General features: G+C 43.9%; 1 protein-coding gene across 3 annotated transcripts in view; it reads right to left on the reverse strand.

Annotated features, from left to right (window-relative positions):
- Nucleotides 1-18,237, reverse strand: part of AKAP13 (A-kinase anchoring protein 13) — a 343,718-nt gene that overhangs the window by 40,373 nt on the left and 285,108 nt on the right. For all 3 annotated transcript variants that reach the window (XM_050967379.1, XM_050967378.1, XM_050967380.1), the window contains one exon: nt 8,152-8,323. In XM_050967379.1, coding sequence (XP_050823336.1) covers nt 8,152-8,323 — 172 coding nt within the window. The remainder of the gene's footprint in view (nt 1-8,151; nt 8,324-18,237) is intronic.

The following is an 18,237-nucleotide window of genomic DNA, read 5'->3' on the forward strand; positions in this document are numbered from 1 at the left end:
AAATCCCCAGTCTAAGAACATTCAGATGAAATTCAATATAACTAGATCCAGCAAATATACCTGGTCACTTTTGTCTATTCAAGGAAATTCATTTTAAATATTTAGTTTGCAAACTATATTTAAAAGCCAGAAACAGCAAACCCCCTGAACAAACAAACAAAAATCCATAAATCATCATTAAATTCACAGATATGCGTCTGCTAAATAAACGGATGTGCATGTGAATGTGTCTCTGACAGCGGTAATGGGCGTTAGGGTTTATGCTCTTTTGTTGACTTCCCACAATTTCCTGTACATGTGAAAGAGAAAGACAAAAACCTGCCATGCTATGTAAAAACATTAAGACTATCATAGCTCAGATCAAGGGAAAAAATGCAACAGACCTAGAGAACTTTCTACCTTTTTCTTGCCTCGGAAACTCTGTCCTTCCTGTTTGATACAACACCCCATTTTCCTTGCTCGTGGTTGTAGTAACATATCCTATGATCCTCAGAGCCACAGGAGAACTGGTCAAGAATCCTTAATCTTGCTGCTCAATGATGCTCTTGAATTGAGTGAAGTGATGCCCCTGGGGGAGTTGAGACTTGCCCTGGCCTGACCCAGGCTGAAAGCATTGCCATCACAGCAATCCCACTAGGCTGCCAGGACATGAAAAGTCAGAACTCATCTGAGGTTGAACACATGTAAGGTTTCTTATACATACTCTAGTTAGGAGGTTGAGAAGTCTCTTACAAGGCTAGCACCACTTCTGTTTTATATACTGTCTAGAGAGAAAATGCTTTTACAATGAGTTGCCATCACCTTAGTGCGGTGGTGGGCTGTGCCTCCCCAAGCAGCCTGGCCCCCGCCCCCTCCTGTCCTCCTCAGAACCCCCGACCCATCTAACCCCTCCCCACGCTCCTTGTCTCCTGACCGCCCCCTCCTGACCGTAACTGCTCCCCTGGGATCCCATCTACCCCCCCCCCCGCTCTCTGTCCCCTGACTGCCCCGACCCCATCCACACCCTCGCCCCCTGACAGGCCCCACCTGGGACTCCCACACTTATCCAACCCCCCCTTTCCCCATCCCCTGCCCGCCCCCCTAACCTTAGCCCCATCCAACCCCCTTGCTCCCAGTCCCCTGACTGCTCCCCCCGGACCCCCTGCCCCTTATCCAACCCCACCCCCACCCCGGACCCCTTACCATGCCGCTCAGAGCAGCATGTCTGGTAGCTGCTCCACCCTGCAGGAGCTTGCAGCCCAGAGCACTGCCAGTGTGGTGGCATGGCTGCGCTAGGAGGGAGACAGCAGGGGAGGGGTCGGGGGGCTAGCCTCCCTGGCCAGGAGCTTAGGGCCAGGGAAGACGGCCTGGCCTGTAGTTTGCCCACCTCTGCCTTAGTGGATAGCATATCTCCATGACTGACAAAGCAGGAGAGACCCAAGTAAGTAAAAAGCTAGAAATATTATAGTCCAATTATTTGAGTTAAAAGTACTAATAGCCCCATCCCACTTTAGGTAATCCCCTTGGCCCCCTCCAAACCTTAGCTCTTAGAAATTACAATAGAAAAAACCTTTTATGAAATGGAAAAAGGGGGGAGGGGAAATAGCTCAGTGGTTTGAGCATTAGCCTGCTAAATCCAGGGTTGGGAGTTCAATCCCTGAGAGGGCCACCTAGGAATCTGAGGCAAAATCAGTACTTAGTCCTGCTAGTGAAGGCAGGGGGTTGGACTCAATGATCTTTCAGGGTCACTTCCAGTTCCATGAGATAGAGATTAATATTTAGAGAGATACCTAAATCTGATTCATGTAGCATTTCTGAAGGTAGGGTAGGGTAGGGTAGGATTGGATTCCCTTGAGTCAAACCTGCCCCTCCAATTCTGATTCTGGGCCTAGCTCCAATGGAGTTAAAAATCTCTCAAAAACAGATAATATTGTGATTTTCCCACCATATATGACGGCAAAAAAGTCTCAACAATTCTCAAATGACTAGATTTCTAATAAGATGATAATAATCATAAGATTTCTCAAAAAGAACAAGAGAACTTGTGGCACCTTAGAGACTAACAAATTTATTTTAGCATGAGCTTTCGTGGGCTACAGCTCACTTCTCCGGATGCATACAATAGAACACACAGACAGAAGATATTTATACATACAGAGAACATGAAAAGGTGGAAGTACGCATACCAACTATAAGAGTCCAATCAATTGAGATGATCTATCATTAGCAGGAGAAAAAAACCCTTTGAAGTGATAATCGAGATTTCTGCTGTCCTGGAATCGACATCCTGTCAGAAGAGCTTGTGAGATTTCAGTGCCATCAAATCCAAACTCAAGCCCTGATTTGGCTTTGAACCTGTATTTCAAACCCTAGCCTAAACCAAATCCAGACTCAAATGTCACTTCCTCAGTTGATGTCTACAATAAAAATCCAAGTACTTAGGACAAGATAGGAGCTGGGAGCTGGCCAGGCAGCAATTATTAATTCACTTTAACTGATGCAAAAGTCACTGGATGCTTTTATACGGAAATTCTGGACCAGCAACAAGTTTCAGCCATGCAGGGAGATTCTTCAGCTCCCCTCACCCCCCAATTACAAAACCATTAATAATTACAGAAGGTAAATCTCTGCTTTGCCCAAGCTGGTATTTTACATTTAAAAAAAATGAAAGGGAAAAAAAGGCCAGAATTATTCAAAAATTGACCTTTAGAAACATCTATAATATCTCTAGTTTTTTTTATTTTTTTGTTTTTTTTTTTAAGAAAAAGTTAATTTTTTCCGAGATGTTTGGAGCAATCAGCTGGAAAAATAATCTGAATAGTTCACAGGTACATTGGCTTACAATAGGCTAAAGTATTGTAGATGTTTTTTAAAAGTCTACTCTCTTTAGAACTACCACAGTAAATAGTGGCTATTAGTGCAGAAAAGGAGTGGAATGTGAAGCAACGAGTGCTATATGAACAATTGAACTCTGAACCAGCGTTTCTCAAACTGCGGTCGCTGCTTGTGTAGGGAAAGGCCCTGGCAGGCCAGGTCGGTTTGTTTACCTGCCGTGTCCGCAGGTCTGGCCAATTGCGGTTCCCACTGGCTGCGGTTCGCTGCTTCAGGTCAATCGGAGCTCCTGGAAGCGGTTGCCATTAAGTCCTTCGGCCTGCCCTGCTTCCAGCAGCACCCATTGGCCTGGAACAGCAAACCGCGACCAGTGGGAGCTGCAATCGGCCTAATCTGCGGACGGGGAAAGTAAACAAACTGGCCTGGCCCGCCAGGGCCTTTCCCTACACAAGTGGCGACCCCAGTTTGAGAAACACTGCTCTGGACCATTGCTGTTGAATATTAGTCATTTTAGAAGGGAGTCAGCAGACTCTCATCATCACAATCAGGAACTGGTTTAATTTGTGAGACATGGGAACTGGCTGGTGTCCTCTGATATAATGCAGGCTGGAATACACGCGGGGCAATCATCCCCAAATGAAAATTCCTTCTATGCACAAACCAAAGGGCTCCATTAACAGAAGAGGAACAAAAGGATGGAGGAAAACCACAAAAAACAGCCAAATCATCCTAGTAAAAATTCAGACAGCGACAGTTTTACACAAAATATATGGACGTGAAAGTGTGACACATAATCAAGAAGCTGAATCTCTGCTTTGTGCGCAAAACTCAACACAACTTTAACTATAAACTTGCTACTGGCACCTCCATAATGACAACTTGGTTTTGGTTTCACAAAAAAGTTTCACGTGCTGATGTGCTGCATCCCATTTCCCAAAACAAGACACTTCCTCTCTTTGGAAAGAGTTGTGCAAGTTGCAAAATGAAGCAAGGACTGCAAACCAACAAGTCCCCTGAAACCCGTGCATCTTTAATCTGACACAAAAAACCCTGCAAGAATATTTGATTCTTAGGCTTCATCTGGCCTCCTGAATATTCCATGTGTTCTACAGCAAGCTAACGTACACTGTACGTTACTCTAATTTTGACAGAAGCTGTTGGCTACACCTACATTACACATTACCAGTGGTGGCATGTCATGTATATGCAGCTACACAGGCTGCATCCACACTGTGAGGTGTAGCTACACACATCAGTGAAAGGTTTTGGTGGGGAGAGGCAGCGGGGACGGGTGAGCCCTTGCCAGAGCCTTTCCCTGTGCAAGGGGAATGCTCCTGCAATGGGGAGCTGGTGGAACCTTTCCCCCACTGCCAGAGCCTTTCCCATTTTGCAGTAGGAAGCTACCCAAGCTTTTCTCCACTACCTCTGCCACCAGAGCCTTCCCCTTGCTGGGGGAATCTATTCCTGCGGCAGGGAAGGCGCCAAAAGTGGGACCCTGCTCTTTTTAGCAGTGTAGACGAGGAGGCATGAGGTTGGCGGGTAGACAGCCTATACAGTACATATTTGCATACATACCCACACCCTTCAGACATATCTTTACTTGCCTGCACCATGCTTTGCCAGCTTTAATGCTATTTATTTATACCTGTGCTAGGGGAGTTATGTGGGATGTACCCCAGATGCTGCCAAGGAAGTGGGCAGTGTAGATGTACCTTAAGACTGTATCTACAGTATGCTACAGTGCACCGTGTGCCATTGTACAAACTATGGTGGGTGTGACTAGCCGTACGCCCTCTAATGCTCCACAATAACACCCCCGGGTGGACATTGTGGGCATAAATTATAAATCTTGTTTGAAGAGAACTATGTTAACATGAACCAGGAATCTTGGTTCATGGCTGCAGCGTCCAGACGAGGAAGCAACAATGCAGCACTTTGGCCCACACTGTTCTTGCACCCCCGTAGTCCAACCTGTTGGGTAGTATGGACAAGCCCTAAATCAAACAGGGCTGGATTACTTATACCCATTGAAGCAAAAAATAAAAACACAAATCACACAAAACTTATGCCAAAGCTATAGCCTCCTTTACACTGGACATCGCACAATGGAGTAGATGACTCTTGCGGTCCCTTCTAAGCCTATGGTTCTAGGGCTCTTGACTAGGATATTGGACGTGTATTAAGTCACAATGCTTAGGTGAGAGAGATTTCACATGTGCATATGTAGGAGGAGATTTTGAAAGGCACAAAGGGCAGCTAGATACCCAACTTCCATGGAAAATAAATGGAGGCTAGGCACCTGATCCCGATTTGTATCTTTCAAAATCTTCCCCTTGTTCTCTGCATGTCATAACTGACGGACGGCAGGGAAGCAGCGACTGTCTTTGCGTAGCAAAGACATTTAATACCGTTGTTTGATAGTGATAGGCATCTTACTTTTTGTGTCTATATTTGTTTTATGAGGACAGGACCCTAGGCAATGTTCACTGTGTGCCACAGCCTATGTTGTGTGCATGCATATTCACTTAAAACAGGGGTTCTCAAACTGGGGGTCAGGACCTCTCAAGGGGTCACGAAATTATTACATGGGGGGTCGTGAGCTGTTAACCTCCACCCCAAACTCCATTCGCCTCTGGCATTTATAATGGTGTTAAATATATTAAAAATTGTGTTTATTGGGGGGAGAGGTCGCACTCCGAGGCTTGCTGTGTGAAAGGGGTCACTAGTAAAAAAGTTTGAGACTCACTGACTTAAAATAAACCTTGCATAGTTTAAACCTGTATACTGAAAGGAAATGCAACACATAAAAGTACATCCAGGACAATGTTAATTTTATAGGCACGGAACATGTATCCCTATCTGCACAGGTTCACAGACAGTCAGGAATTTATTAACAGCTACTTTTTGGAGCAAATTAAGCTCATCAGAATGTAATAAGTTAAATCAGGTCATGTTTTGTATCCTAAATGGATTGGGAGGATTTAAAAAATAAGCACAGGAGGGGAGAGGATGGATTAAAGCAAGCATAGTTGTTAAAATTTTCCACTTCCTGACAGGTTAACATGGACCAGCCTTTGTACAATTATGCTGCTGTCTTCTCTCCTTCAGGAAACGCCAAAGCTGTCTCTGATTCTAGAGATACAACTAGTTATTGTTCCCTTCCCTTCCCCCAACAATTTTAGACGCTGGTCATCTATTGCAGTTGAGTGTCCTTGTGCTGCCTGCCAAATGGGTGAATGCTGCAGTCTGCATCCTCTAGGAGAACAGGCCATTCATAGCTTCCTATTTCGCAGTAGTTTGGGGCCAGAGCCTCTTTCCCAATGGAAAGGCAGCACATGCTGAACAGGTCTCAGATCAGCAGCCAAACACCACATTGAGAGCCAGTGGACTCTGCTTCCAACCAGAAGAGGTACTTCTAAATACATTGTATTGTTTCAAAACATGAGGATAAAAATTATCACTGATTCAATAGCAAGCGATCAACAGCACAGGGCAGTTTTCTAAATATCTTGAAGTTTTGAACTGTAAACTGAAGGAGTGACTGTTTTGGTCTCCGCTGAACTAAGTCTGACAACCTTCCTGAATTCACGTGGCAGATTGTAATGTGAAGAACATCCTGCTCAGGGGCTAGAACAAGAACATCAAACTAATTTAAATAGATGCCCATATCTCCCAGTGGCCAACGTGCTGGCTATGTTCCATTTAGGTTTGGCACAATTCGATTTTTTCTAATTTTGACGATTTTTATCAATGTTTAGTTTTAAGATTCCCCTTCCCATTTTTAAAGATTTTTTTCCATTTGTAACTACTTTTATTTTTACATCTGTAGGGTTGGGCTAAGGGCAGTGCTGACAGTTGGGCTGAAGAGGTGTCCCTGTGCAACTAAGGGACCCAAAACTTTGGGGTGCAAGGTGCAGGGGATGCTGCGGTCATCATGGTGCAGCAGAAAGAGAACCCCAGCCAGGACTGGAAGGAGGAGGAGGAGGAACGGGTTTCCAGCTGCAAAGATAGCAGGGTGGCTACCTCTGCAGCCAGGGACGACGACAATGACTCCTCACAGTCCTGGCCAGGGGTATCTGCTTTGCCTCTCTACTTCACCTTGCACCTGCAGGGATCATGTGTCGTTGGCCCTGAGGCAGGGCAGGAGAGCTTTATTGTCATGGACCCACTCGCACACTCAGAGGGCTCCCTGCAGGCATGCTGACTGTTACCCACAGATATTTTTTTTTCTTTGATTTCAGTGTGGCAGCTGAAATTGATGTTTACTGACAGTTGTCGATTAAAATCAAATGTGGCCAAGCCTAGCTACATTATACTTAGAGAGTGTTGATTACATATTTCACAACACGAATGCATTTATACACATATGCCTTCCCCTCTAATACTCATCCTATGAATGCATCAATAAATAGCTGTTGTTCATACAGTGTTTTCAACGTTATATACTACATATCCTTTGAGACTACATTAGTCAAAGCCAACAGCTACTACTAGGCAGAGAATAAACTACCTGTTCTTTGTTTTTGTTTCTGGCCAGCAAGGTTTGTACCTGACTCATCAGCAAGAAGTAAGCACATCTCAGGGACCTGGAAATTCCCCTTACCAAAAGCACTTGAATGCACGGTAAGATGTATCAACAAGTGGGGAAACTACTCTTAACCTTTAGAGCACAGGATTTACTGAGGTCTGAAAGCTGTTTAAATAGAACTGCTACAACCGACTAAGCTTGCAAAGAAACATGGCAGTCCTTTGATCTGAGCCACATCATCACCACGATGCACATATGTGAGGGGAAAAGGGTGAGTGTATTCTAATTTCATAATGTTGTGTTGCTGCCACCAAGAACTCACTGTAACACTGAATCAGTATTTGCTGGAGCTAAAGCAGGAGGTAGGCTACGGATAGGATAGAGAGTTCTCTTTTTCCTGAAGTTAAAATGGAAAACTAAACAGTCATGATCCAAGCTAGCTTTCCTTATCAACCTCAAAAGCTTTAATAATTTATCTCAGTCCCAAGCACTAGTAATACACCAGAGTCCTGATCTGTTACCTCTAAACAGTTACAGATGACAACACTGAACAGCATCATACCTGTAAACTGGTCCAAACATCAGCTATGAACTAGACTGAAAACCAGTCTCCATTTCACTTGAGAGTCGTATTTGATCCCTTGCTACCTGAAGTGAAAGGCTGATGCGTTAATCAGATCGGGTTCTCCCTTCTCCCTGATCAGAATTCTCAAACTTGAAGGGGGAATAAAGCAAAAGATCCATGACCAGCATCCTGATTCTGGCCGACAGGCTTTCCACCAACAGTGGAACACAAAAGAAAAACAACTTACTTGCACAGAGGTGTGAATCTTTGTTGAAAGGTTTCATACAGTGGTAACAGTTGATTGGACCCACGGTAGGGATTGCACTGAAGAGGTGTCCATTTAGCATCTTCTTGTCTTTTTCTTTCTCCTTGGAATCTTTGTCCTTCTCTTTCGTCTTCTCCTTATCTTTCTCTTTTTCCTGCAAAGGGAAAAAGGACCTGTAGAGTCTAGTGACAAATCCCTCATGGTTGGAGCTATGAGTACATTGATCCATACACACCTTACCAAAAGCCATGTGTATTCATAGATCTCAGCTACAGAAGCAAATGTACAGCCTCCACAGAAAAGGATTAACACTATAGATTTCCCGTGTCCTCTCTCTACACAGGCATTTTAAAGTACAGCAGCTCAAGAAATTAGGTCTCTTCTCATCAAAGCATCTGTGTTTCTTCCCATTTTTGTCTTTAAACATACACCCTGGTTCTGATCATCACTAACGGCAATCTCTTCAGCACTTAGACTCATAGACTTTAGGGTCAGAAGTGACCAATATGATCATCTAGTCTGACCTCCTGCACAAAGCAGGCCACAGAATCCTACCCATCCACTTCTATAACAAGCTCCTAACCTATGTCTGAGTTATTGAAGTCTTCAAACTGCGGTTTGAAGACCTCAAGCTGCAGAGAATCCACCAGCAAGTGACCCATGCCCCACGCTGTAGAGGAAGGCGAAAAACCTCCAGGGCCTCTGCCAATCTGCCCCGGAGGAAAATTCCTTCCCGACCCCAAATATGGCGATCAGCTAAACCCTGAGCATGTGGGCAAGACTCACCAGCCAGCACTCAGGAAAGAATTCTCTGCAGTAACTCAGATCCCATCCCATCTAACATCCCATCACAGACCACTGGGCATACTTACCTGCTGATAATCAAAGATCAATTGCCAAAATTAAGCTATCCCATCATACCATCCTTTCCATAAACTTATCAAGCTTAGTCTTAAAGCCAGATATGTCTTTTGCCCCCACTAGCATAACTAAAACTAAAAGTTTGTGTAGGCCAAACTTTCAATGTGAAGTTAATTTTTACAGCCAATGTAAAAATAATTTTTATAAGTGTATTTTAAAGAAGAAAGATGGACCTTTATTTTGGGGTGGGCTGATAGAATTCTGTTCCTTATTTTCCTCTTCACTAGTTTGAGCTGCCTTCTTCAGTTTCATTCAATCAGCTTTGAATAATCTCCTTGGGGATATGGATTTTTCACAAACTTTCTATCCATAGCACAGTAGAGTAGGTTGATTTACTGAACTACGGCTAAATGGGACTCCAGGTTACCTAGTACCGGCTTGTTCACTGTGCTCTGTCTTTCTTAACTGCAGAGACCAGTAAAGGCAGATGACGGCTACTTTGCAAAGCCTCGGTTCTGAGCTCCCCATGTCTCGACAGCAGGGGAGATAAGACTGGTCAGATACATAGACTAGCATCAAAGCATTATATAAAATCTTAAAGAGGCCACACTGTTTACTCTCAGCTTTGGGAATCCCGAGCACAGCTGCTTTTGGCAGGCTGACTAGCAAAGCCTTCAAGCCCATCCGCTCTGATTTTCAGAAGGGTCCCTTCTCCTTCCCACAAAGAGATTGTTGTATCAGCAAGATTACGCTGCTTTAAATATGCAGGCTTGAAGTTCCCTCCCAATCTTGAAGCTTAATGGGTGATCAAACTAAGTCACAGAAAATGCAAACATTCCCGTCTGCACAGCCTGAGGTAGCAGATGACTAAATACTGAGATGATGAAAAAATATAGGAAGTGACAATATGTTGGTTTCCTTCTATGTTTGGAAGTCGCGTTAAATATGGGTCATAACTTACATCAATCACAGGGATTTTAGCTCTCTAGTATGTGGCCTGCATCACTGCCACCTTCATGGGAGTTGCACATGCAAAATACAAATGTGAATAATATTCAACCCTTCAAAGAATATATATCTGCACATACACAAAAAATTTAACTGCTCATTACACAATGCAACCCCATCATCATCTCAGCGATAATCATTTCTATCGCAATGGATTATTGAGACCATGATGGCTTTTGTAAGAGAAGTCATAATGGAAGCCGAAGTGAAATTATGAAGGTTTTCTGTGGATTTATATGTTGTTAATGATATGTACCATGCCTAGAGCTAAACATTTTTCCAGTAGAGGTCTAAATAAACAAACAAAAGATCTCTTCTGCTGCTCTGCAGTAGGACTGAGGAACAGCAACAAAGCAGTGAATACAAGTTCTGCAGTCACCATGAGGAAAACTTTGAGCCTTTGATGTCGCATGCAAATAATTAGTAACAAGTTTAACATTTCTGTCTCTCTCTCTATGAATCCAAAGCGGAGTCCATCCCTACATGGCCTTTAAACTAAAGCTGACTACCTCGGTTACTGGCCCCAGAGCCCCTCTCTGTATTACATTCACAGAAATGAAAGATACTTAGGATGCAGTATTAAATGTGACAATCTTATCTGGCACAGACAAACCTGAAACGGCCAGCAGTCTCCTAAACCATCTGGACTGGATTAGAACCCTGTGACTTCCAGGTGACCTCCCATTCACAATCTGCTGAACTGTGCAAATCCAGCAGAGTTCACTTTGGAAGGGGCTCAGGACTTATACTCTATAAGGGTGGTAGCAAATCAAGACCAAAAGGTTTGCTTGAATGTCAGACTCTGAGGAACTCAGACCTCCAAAGGAAGGATCTTACTCTCAGCCAGACTCTATACCTCTGTGAACACTTAAATCCTCCTAGCTATGCTAAAAGAGAGCCACTCCCAGGGAATGCAGCTGGTATTTAAAGACAGGTTTTTTGCAATTTGGTAATTTTGGGGTCTGGGACATGAACTGTCCTTTATGATTTTATAAAGAACGAAAAAACATTAAAAAACACTAGATGATTTCAGTTAGACACAGGAAATACTGCACCACCTTTAGTAAGCAAAAAGCCAACTTTCATATGGTGCGTTAACAACACATCACAAAGCATTACCTTAAAATGAAATGTTCTTCCTACACTACACATTACTGAAGCTTCCTTCAAATAACAGTATGAAAATAGCAATACTTTTCTTCCATAAAAAACCCACCAGCATGGTTGAAGGAACCAGTTCACTGGGCAGTGTACTTAAGCATCAGATTTCAGTGTGAAATAATGGTTAAGTTCTTACCTCCCAATGCGTCAGTCCTACTAGTCTCACTGTTATTTCAGGTAATTCACTAAATCTACACCGTTTTACCGACATGCTTTCCCAGGGACAGAAGTGCTGTTCTCTACACGTATTAGTCCATAGTGACAGCACACTGGTCTGCTCAGTCTGCCATAACAGACTACTGGGAGAGGAAGTCAGATTGCTTGGGCAAGGGAGAGAGGGAGGTCTGTTTGCTGCTGACTTCCTTAAAGATGATCTTAACTATTTTGTGGCTGCTTGTATCGCATTTTTCCCTAGCTAGATCTGTTTACAAAAATCAGAGGGGCAGTGGCAAGAGGAAATGAATTTTAAAAGGAAAGTGGCACTTAAATTGGCTGCCAGGACTTTAAAAGAGATTTAATAAAACAACCCCACTATGATACTTAGGGCATTTATGAAAAGAAAATTTTATTCTGTTAGAAATAGATACACATTTAGTGTACCTCACCAGTATTTAGTACTTTTGCAGTACTCTATTTATCAAAACACTTCTCATACAGATGGCTAGAGAGGTTGCTTTTGTATATCTCTAGCTACTGGTTTTTTTTGTTGTTCTTTTTTAATTCACAGATGTTTACAATCTCAGTTCTTTGAAATGCTATTTTGAAAAGCTGGTGGTGTTTAAAACTCCCTGGATGCAGACACCTACTTTAACTGCACAAGTGAATGACAGGAGAAATTACTTGCCCTGCTTTTCTTAATTTGATTCCATATTTGCTGTCATTCCCCAGAAATTCATTTTGAAAATGGAAGCAACTCTGAACATTTTTCTGATTAAGAGCAATATCACACAGTAAAGATCGCGTGTATCTGTATGAACCATTATATGCAATTGAGTTGAATGGAGTTTCACCAATGTAAAACTGAAGTAACATGATGATGCACATTAGACAGACTGGTAAAATTACCCACTTATCTATTTCCCCCTTTATTTTTAATTTCCCTTTTGCCTATATGTCTCCTTTTTCATTGGTGCTAACTTAATTTTTTAAAAATATATATTGGTCATGGTCTTTGTCAGAAAATTCATTTTATAACTGATCTTAGAAAACTGCATTATCTAAAACCAAGTTCCGAGCAGAGCAAAATCTGTTAGGAGCAACTGTATGTTTATGCCTCTTGCTCTGCTAGAAACAGTTAGAACAACCAACCAAATCTTCCTGTTCTACTTCCTCTTTCAAGGGTTGTTTTTTGTCTTTCATGTTTTAATCTAAAAAACTCTTCTTCTCTGTGACGATCCAGTGCTCTGAGGAACGTGAACCTGTGTTTCTCAGACTTACTGTGTAAAATTGCAGTAATTAACACAAAAATATCCCAAAGCAAGAAGAAAAAAAAAAGTGTTTGACTTAGATATCACTCTGCATTGCCAATTAGTAAAGAGTCAAAGCTGTTAGCTGTTGCGAGCTTTTAAAAAGCAAATTGCGTTTACCATCTTGGAGGGACTCTTGTTTTATCAGAAAGTTTAAAAGTAGTCAAAAAAGCCTGCGTGTGGCTGTCTCTGTGGCTCGTGGTTTAATAGACAAAGGTACAGGAAGTACCCAATGTGCATTCTCCATGTACTGTCTTATTCCTCTTCCTAACAGAATCTCTCTCTATGTACAACTGTGATCTCCTATGAACTCCCAGTTCTTGCCTTATGGCCAGGACTGTCAGCAAATCCCCCAACTGTACATGATATTTCACAAATTATTACGAATGTTTTGTATGAAGGGTTCTATATAAATACATTCGCTCATATTTAACTTTGCATTGGAGAACGGGGACAGCTGTCATATTCTTTCGAACTTGCCATAACTGGATGCAGCTCTGAGGTTGCCAATGACCACAGCATGCATCCTGTAGAGATAGATCAACAAAAGGGAACTGATCTCCCTTGCATAAGGGCGTAAAGATGTCACAATCTCTAGATGATGCACCAGAGATGACTCCACTATTGTACATTTATTGTATTACCACACAAAGGCCTATGTTAAAAGAATGTTAAGTTTGGAAAGTCAAGCACTCAAAAATTAGGGGATGGCACAATTAAAGCTACTTATGCTACCTTATTTCAGCTTCCTGGTGCATATGCATTATGATATAGTCTAATTATATATCATATAGCAGGGATTGGCAACCTTTGGCTCTCACTGGCTGCGGTCACTGCTCCAGACCAATGGGGGCTGCGGGAAGTGGTGGCCAGCACATCCCTTGGCCCGCGCTGCTTCCCGCGGCCCCCATTGGCCTGGAGTGGTGAACTGCGGGCAGTGGGAGCCGCCATCGGCCAAACCTGCGGACGCGACAGGTAAACAAACCGGCCCGGCCCGCCAGGGGGCTTGCTGAGGTAAGCCGATCCCTGTCATATTTTTTTTTTCCCCAGAGGACTTATTCAGTGCACAGGATGGATGATGCTCACTGAACAAGCAGTTATTCAATATTTCGCTTTATCTCCATTGTTCAGTGTGCAGTCCCACAACATATTTACAGCACATTATTCAAACCCTGCTCTAAAGGAAGAATTATTAATTTCCTTTTACATTTTGGAATGGCACTCATCATTACAGCATCTGACTGCTTCACAAACATTAATGAATTAATTTTCACAGCCCCTTGCAAGGTGATGTGGTATTATGCTTCATATTTTACAAGGGGGAACTGAAGCACAGAGAGGTTATGGTCAAAAGATTCCACTACTTTTGGGTGTTCATTCTGAGATGCCTAGAGCCTGATTTTTCAGAGTAGTTAGCATTCTGTAGCATCTCCCAGTCACTTCAGCTGCACTTGGAGAGCTCATCTCTTTTGCAAATTACACCCTAGGCTTTCAAGACAGGCACCCAGAAAATGAGGAACACACATTTAGTAGCCACCTGTGTAAAGTTTGGTTTAAGTGACTTGTCCAGCATCCCATAGGAATTCTGTAGCAGAGGAATGGATAGAAGCCAATTCTCCAAGGTAGCATTCAACTGCCTTAACCATGGGACTGTCCTTTCTCCTCCTGCAGTCTCCTGCCTCATTTCATTACACACTTCCCAGTTTTGGCAACACATGAGACAAGGGTCCTACATTCAACAGTCTACCTCACTACAAAACCATAATTCATCCCCAGAGCCCAGTCCATCCCATGCACAGAATGGTGCTCAGGTCCTGTGGAAAAATTAGTATGTGATCATGTTATTAAAGAGAGAATCATAATGCATGCGCATTATGAATTAAGGTTGCAAATGCACATGCAACCTTAATTCTGGCATTCCTAACTTTTGAGTGCTTGACTTTGCAACCTTAATGTTTTATCCATGTCATTTTTTGTGTGCAATTTGCTATGTCTTTAAAAAAGCAAACTGGAAAAACAGAAATCTCATCACATGGAACATATAGCACAGACCTCTACCACTTGAATGAATGGAGTAACTGATAAAAGTAGAACGCTGTCATCCTCTATGACAGCGTATCCCAAACTTGGGATGCCACTTGAGTAGGGAAAGCCCCTGGTTGGCTGGGCTGATTTGTTTACCTGCTGCGTCTGCAGGTCCGGCCGATCGCGGCTCCCAGTGGCCGCGGTTTGCTGCTGCAGGCCAATGGAAGCTTCTAGAAGTGGCGTGGGCCGAGGGACCTACTGGCCGCCGCTTCCAGTGGCTCTCATTGGCCTGGAACAGCGAACCGCGGCCACTGGGAGCCGCGATCAGCCAGACCTGCGGACGTGGCAAGTAACAAACTAGCCTGGCCCGCCAGGGGCTTTCCCTACACCAGCGACGCCCCAAGTTTGGGAAACACTGATGTATAAGAACCAGACAGTAGAGGGGAGCTGAAACACATATTTTGCCAGAGGTTTCACAGCTATTTGCTGACAGCAGAGGAATGGAGACACTCAAGAATCGTGGGGTTTCATTTCAGGTTCTGACGGGGAGTGTGCTCTAGTGGTCATAGACCTTTCTGCCTTTGTTCCCTTCCACCCTCAAAAGTTTGGCCCTTTTTGCCCCATCCCTTTCCCAATCCTGTGTTTTCTCCTCCGCCCTCCCATACTCATGCTCTGCATCTGATCTCAGTATCCTGAGCTCATCCTTGCACAGAGAGTCCTGATGTCCCACTCTGGGGTCCACCTCTGAGTTCCACTCCTTCCTCACCATGGCTCCCAATCCCAGTCTTTGTCTCCTGGCTCCTTGTGCAGCCAGTGTCAGTCTTCCCCATCAATAGGCTCCCCCTCTGATCTCGGTTCTCGTCCCCCTTGGATTCCAAGTCCCTTTGCCCAGCCAGTCCCAGTTCCAGTCTTCATCTGATCTGTCTCTCCCGCCCTACGGACTGCCAGTTAGTCCCAGCCTCTCCCTAGCTCCTAGTCTGATGTCAGCCCCCTGTCCTCATAGGTATCTTTTCCCCAAGGCTCCTTGTCCTAATCTACTCCCTTTGCCCTCCAGGTATGGACTCTTGTTCCTCAGCATTTGCATCACCAAGCTTCCACAGCAGTGAAAACACAAGCAAGACAGTCTCCCTGCCCTTATTTCCAGTGTCTATCCTTAATCTCAAACCATCTGCAGGAAAAGTCTGGCTCCCCCTCTGCAGCCTTTGTGCTGCAGCATTCTCAGTGGAGATGGAAATTTTGCTGAAATTAGCTGTCAAACACTATCATGTCTCTATTGAACATGTGCAAACTGATATTCTTCAAAAGCTTATAATTTGGCAACTGTGGGCATTTTCCCCACAAGAAAAGCAAGAAGTATATTCCTAACACAAAGGCAACCCTTCTGCCAAATCACAAATTCTTGCTCCAATGAATGGAGATGCTGGAGCTTCTCAATAAACCAAATGTATGAACGTTTTCAACACCGGCAAAACAAAGTATTTTCCCCTAATCTTGTTCCTGTAAAAGCCGTAAGTATTTCTGCTGAAACTGAAAAAAACCCGGAACAAATAAAAAAAACCCCACACTCGGGGGAGGCACCCAACATAGAAATCTGTTCTAGTCTAGCAAAGTTCGAAGCAACTGGCAACCAGCTCTTATAACGGGAAGTGCTGGGCAAACTCAAATATATGTGGCGCTACCAGCACCACCTCAAATAGTTTTTTTTGCCAACCACAACACATTCTTTGTCACTGTTTATTAATAACATGACACGGTCTCTATTACTATTATTATTATTAAAGAGTCATGTCCTCCACAAGATCAGAGGAGACTATAAAGAGCATGTGGGACAGACAAACAGGTCTGTTTTGCCTGAACTGAAAATATAGCAACACACTTATATAGCAAGTGTCATCACTGGATCCAGAGATTCAAATTTAATGGAGCCCATGAATGTTTCATATCTTCAATGGAAAAATATAATTGTAAAAACTCCCGTCACTCAGTATTAAGGGGAAAATCCATCATTACTTATGAGATAGTATCTCTTTAAAAACAAAAAGGCTTTGGGGGAACATTCAGCCAGTGTATGAGGAAGAGAAATAAGAAGGCAAAATCTGAGTGGCACTGGCACCCACACTAAAGACAAAGGCATGTGCACTATATTCTTTATACATCACCCTTTTCCTGTTGCTAGTTTGTATTATTGCCTCAACTTGCCTTTATAATGATTTTCCCCCTGCACAGCAATGTTTCACAGGGGAGGAAACCTGATCTCTCCAGCCAATGAGGATTCTCCAGAGTTCTCAGAGCTGCATGGAATGGTACATTTATCTGTGGGCTTTGGAAATTTGGAGAGGTGCAAATGTTTTAAATAATCACTGATCAGGTGCTAAGAGCACAGACACTTTTTAGCTGTGAGGTGGAAATTACTATATCACTCCCCTTTAGTATTGCAAATTCTGCTAGTTTTCCTTTGCCCACACAAATTGCAGTTTTTTAGAAAGGTTTGCACTGTGCTATTGTTTTGGGCAGTCACAGTTTATGACACAATAAGATGTGCACAGCTGGGTAAATCCTTGCAGACAAAACAGCTTTTCCCCTTTACATATAGGGACCAACAAACCTAACTGTAGAACACTAGTTATTTGTTTTTGCTTTTCAATAACATGTTCCTTAAAAGGACACATTCCATATTGATACACTTATATTTTGACCCAGTTCTCCTCCCTCTCCATATAACTGTTTCATAGTCTGCTTTGTTCTCCAAAATAAAATAAATAAATAAATAAATAAATGCTTTGCTCTAAATAAATCTAAAAATCAATGTCAGCAGCTCAGCCCCCAGGTGAACAAACCAATGTCTCTCAGGATCAATGGGATGCCATTACATAAAGGAAAATTTAGGCCATGTCTACATCTAAAATTTTGCAGCGCTGGTTGTTACAGCTGTATTAGTACAGCTGTATAGGGCCAGCGCTGCAGAGTGGCCACACTTACAGCAACCAGCGCTGCAAGTGGTGTTAGATGTGGCCACACTGCAGCGCTGTTGGGCGGCTTCAAGGGAGGTTCGGGGAACGCGAGAGCAAACCGCGGCGAAGCTGGTCTCCTTTCCCGGTTTGCTCTCTCGTTCCCCGAACCCCCGAACAAGCAGGTCTCCTTCCCTGCGGTTTGCTGGGTGGTTCGGGGAACGCGAGAGCAAACCCGGGAAAGGAGACCAGCTTCGCCGCGGTTTGCTCTCGCGTTCCCCGAACAAGCAGGTCTCCTTCCCTGCGGTTTGCAGGGTGGTTCCGGGAAACGCGAGAGCAAACCGCGGCGAAGCTGGTCTCCTTTCCCGGTTTGCTCTCGCGTTCCCGGAACCACCCAGCAAACCTCAGGGAAGGAGACCTGCTTGCTCGGGGTTCGGGGAACGCGAGAGCAAACCGCGGCGAAGCTGGTCTCCTTTCCCGGTTTGCTCTCGCGTTACCGGAACCACCCAGCAAACCTCAGGGAAGGAGACCTGCTTGCTCGGGGTTCGGGGAACGCGAGAGCAAACCGCGGCGAAGCTGGTCTCCTTTCCCGGTTTGCT

Source organism: Gopherus flavomarginatus, chromosome 9 (assembly GCF_025201925.1).
Source record: "Gopherus flavomarginatus isolate rGopFla2 chromosome 9, rGopFla2.mat.asm, whole genome shotgun sequence".
NCBI lineage: Eukaryota > Metazoa > Chordata > Testudines > Testudinidae > Gopherus > Gopherus flavomarginatus.